The 4145-nt window shown below is 31.2% G+C and overlaps 1 protein-coding gene across 1 annotated transcript; it reads left to right on the top strand.

The window, feature by feature from the left end:
- The first annotated feature begins 762 nt into the window (after positions 1 to 762).
- On the top strand, positions 763 to 3196 carry LOC25486441 (acidic endochitinase SE2). Its single transcript, XM_013608019.3, has 2 exons — positions 763 to 1305; positions 2442 to 3196. The coding sequence occupies exons 1-2, from the start codon at positions 800 to 802 to the stop codon at positions 2911 to 2913; spliced, it is 978 nt and encodes a 325-aa protein (XP_013463473.1). The 5' UTR covers positions 763 to 799; the 3' UTR covers positions 2914 to 3196.
- Positions 3197 to 4145: the final 949 nt, after the last annotated feature.

Raw genomic sequence — 4145 nt, 5'->3', positions numbered from 1 at the left:
GAAAAGGACAAATACAACTTTTTTATATGAAATTTGGCAAGTTGAAAACATTAACATGGAAAACGAAGTTAAAAACATTGCTCCTAGCAAATATCAAAGAGTCCCCTAGGAAATTCAAAGAGTCCATACAATATGGTCTTGGGACCCCATGATATAGTCGTGGGAAGTTTCAATTTTAGAAAGAAAAAAAACGTGTCCCAAAAAGTCTATTTTGGTGGGCTGGATGCTAAGTTACTCAATATTATATTTACTCGTAGTTTTATTTTTTTTGGAACTTCTACTGTACACTCATAAATTAAGGTGTATTGGTACTCTTGCTTCCTAAATTTATGCATTAACAATCAATTTTATGAAATAAAAAGTTATTTCTCGGCATTTGTATCTAAGAAAATATCATTTCATAAGAAAAACACAACATTCATTGTTTATAAGAGTCATAATAAGTTTTTTTACATATTATCATATAAAATAATCAAAGTTCTCTATTATGAGCGATAAAAATTCAATTTTAATTCGTTGATGCTTTTGGTGAATAAGATTTTAATTATTATAATTATAAATGATAAAAAAAAAAAAATTTCTTCTAAAAATAATTCATTTAACTATAAATTTAAAGGTCTGGTGTACCAAGACACTCAAATATGTTGGATGTACCGTAGAATTTGCCTTTTTATTTACCATTAGAATAAAATTTATTTTATACAATAAAATAAATGTACATAACCTTATCAGAGACCTTATAAAAGGGTTGCCCAATCGATCTAAAGTAATCAAACTAGCTAAACACAAAAAGCAAAAAATGGATACAAAAAAGCAAGCATTGCTCCTTTTGTTAGTCTTAACAATATTTCCCTTCACTATCAAAGCATCTTCAAGTGGTGGCATTGCCATCTACTGGGGCCAAAACGTAACAGAAGGCACCTTGACATCAACATGTGACACTGATAATTACGATATTGTACTCTTAACTTTCCTTGAATTCTTTGGAGGAGGAAGAGTCCCAAGTTTGAACTTTGCAGGCCATTGTGATGGCTTGAATTGCAGAAAACTCGAACCCGAAATAAAACACTGTCAAGAAAAAGGGTTCAAAGTTTTACTTTCCCTCGCAGCATTAGGAGCCCTTAACTCATCGGAAGAAGCTAAAAATCTTTCTGATTACCTCTATACTAACTTTCTTAGTGGTCAATTTGGTCCACTTGGAAGTGTTACCTTAGATGGTATTGATTTTGACATTGAAGGAGCTGCTACAAATCTTTACTGGGATGACCTTGCTAGGGAACTTGACAACCTAAGACAACAAAACAGGTAATATTTTTTGAATGAAAAGTTTTAGCATCATAGTACAACTTGAAACTATAAAACTAAAAATATATGTAAAAATAAATATATAAAAAAATGAAGAAAAAGTTGACCACATCATCCCATCCCACTTTTATAAAAAGAGATTCATAAACTATACTCCTAGTAGAAGTAGAACATTTCTTAAGATAATCATTGAATGTACAAAATAAGATAAAATGAGGTTAATTTTATTAGTCTTGTTTTATTAATAGTGGTTAATAGAGTATTAGTGGTTTGAAATAAGGGGTGCCAATTTAGTTGATGATGTCTTCTATTCCCTTTGATTTCTTTATGCTCTTAATTTAGTAAAAAAAAAAAGTGATTTGAGATACAATAAATACATTTTTTTTAAGGAATGATAGAATAAATACATATATACTCTTATTTTTAAAAGGAATATATATATATAATCCTATTAGTAAAAAAAAAACAAGGTAAGTAATGCTTAACTAGTAATTTAAAATTATTGCATATGTGAAACTTAATATGAAGAAAAAAATACTTCTTACATGTTATAGTGTTCTGTCATGTCATATATTGTTCTGTTTGCACTTACTATTTTGCAAATCAAACACACCCTAATCTCGTCTTTAGTATACTTCTTTTCAAAATTTATGATGATTTGATTTTATATGATACGAAAAATGCTAACAAGTGTCCTTGTTAAAAAGTTCAAAGTGAAAAAATTATCTTGGTAATTATGTATTCTACACATTGATGAAATTAAAAGCAACTTTTTATATATAAAATTTGAGTTATGATACATAGACAACTATAGGTGGCAATACACCCCTTGACACCCACACAAAAATCTGACATGTGGTTACGTGGACCCCACACAAACACATTTTCTCTTTCATCTCCTCTTCTCTCTTCCTAATGCATGAGGTGTACAAAAGGTTTATGAGAATAATGATGTTTATATAACATTTTCGATAAAATTTATCATTGTTTTCGTTTTTGAATCCTTAAAAAGTGTTCTAAGGACTTTGTTCGCTTGACTCATATAATATTTATCATTAAAAAATTAGCTCTCTATTATTTTGAATTCATTTTGCTTACATATCCTAACTAACAAATCAACCTTTTATCTCTTGCAGTTACTTTTACTTGTCTGCGGCACCCCAATGTCCTATGCCAGATTACTACCTTGACAAAGCTATCAAAACTGGCTTGTTTGATTATATACTTGTTCAATTCTACCATAACACTCCATGTCAATATGATCAAATAAACTCAGATGCTACAGACCTCTTAAAATCATGGAATGCTTGGACATCTTCAGTTCTACCAAATAATACTGTTTTCATGGGACTACCAGCATCACCTGATGCAGCTAGTGAAGGTTATATCCCACCAGATGATCTCATTTCTAAGGTTCTTCCTATCATTAAACAGACTTCAAACTATGGAGGAGTTGTGCTTTGGGATAGAGCTCATGATATTGAAAATGATTACAGCAATCAGATAAAGGAGTATGTTAAACGATCTGTTCTTCGATTTGTGACAAAAGTTTCCGAGGCAATAGTTGGATCTATCTCGGCATCTTTGAACTCCATGTTTCCAAATTAAATCATATTATACGCGTAGTTCACTATATATATGTATGAGTATGGAATAAGACAAAACTCAGATCCTGTACGACCAACTTTACGATGGTTATAGATCGTTAGATTAAGATAGAAAAGTGACCAGGATCACTTATTATGTTAAGTACCTTTATGCTTATTATGTACCTTGTTACACTTTGATTCCCTCAGGTTTCCTGTAACCCTTGGGAATCAAAGCATCTTATCTTATGTATGTGCTGGAAGTCACTTTGAAATTTGAATAAAATTGAATTGCGCGTTTTCAACTTAAATTCTAACTAGTCTATGTAATTCAAAAAAGTGTATAAGATACATATAAACACAGCTATATATTTTTGTAAATTTTTGCGTAAAATATTTTCTTAACAAAATATGTATTATAATGTGAAGTCGAGTAAAGTTTTTTAATCTGATGAAACGTCACTACGGGGTTATACTTGACGGTTGTTTGATTTTTAGGGCAACAAAGGAAACATGGCAGTTGTTTGAAGGTAGTAAAAGGGAGTAGTATGGACTTCTGCAAGCTTATGTGCATGAGTTAATTAGAAGCAACCAGGTTCTTTTGTGAAGATGAATACCATACAAATTCCATAGTCCCCACTAAAATTTTAAAAAAAAAAATTATGTTTGTCCTAATGCATGTAGAAAAGGTTTTATGGCGGCGGGATGTAGGTCGTTGATTGGTTTAGATGGATGTTTTCTGAAAGGATATTTTGGAAGGAAACTATTGTCTGATGTGGTACAAGATGGAAATAAATGCAATTTTGTCATTGTTTATGCCATTGTGGATGTAGAAAATAGGGATAATTGGAAGTGGTTTTTGAAAATAAATGCAATTCTGAAAGGATATAAGCTTGCTGAGATTTATGTTGGAGAAATTGTCAGACTCCATGGAGTACCGTCTAGCATTGTGTCAGATAGGGATTCAAATTGATTTTTACTTATTAGTTTATAATCTCTTTGCTCAAGTGGCCGGTGCATAAATGATGTGTAAGGTGAGTATTGTAATTGCAACCCCCTCAAAATTGAGCCCCTATCCTAAAAATAACTCACGTTGGTGTTCGGAACGTGATTTAACTTGATGTGAGTTAAATCACATAGGTTATACACCAACGTGCGTTAACTCACATCGATTATACCATACACTAATTAGCTTTAAAATTCAAAAGTCTCATGTCAACTAATTAGCTTTAAAATTGTCACTAAATTGGAAGG

The sequence above is a fragment of the Medicago truncatula genome, chromosome 2 (genome assembly GCF_003473485.1).
Source record: "Medicago truncatula cultivar Jemalong A17 chromosome 2, MtrunA17r5.0-ANR, whole genome shotgun sequence".
Taxonomy (NCBI): domain Eukaryota; kingdom Viridiplantae; phylum Streptophyta; class Magnoliopsida; order Fabales; family Fabaceae; genus Medicago; species Medicago truncatula.
Note: the sequence above shows the minus strand (reverse complement) of the source record. Positions and strands in the feature narration are given on the sequence as shown.

Coding starts and splice junctions, on each gene's coding strand:
- LOC25486441 (XM_013608019.3), top strand. CDS start 800: ATGGATACAAAAAAGCAAGCATTGCTCCTTTTGTTAGTCTTAACAATA. Junction 1,306..2,441: donor AACCTAAGACAACAAAACAG/GTAATATTTTTT, acceptor TATCTCTTGCAG/TTACTTTTACTTGTCTGCGG.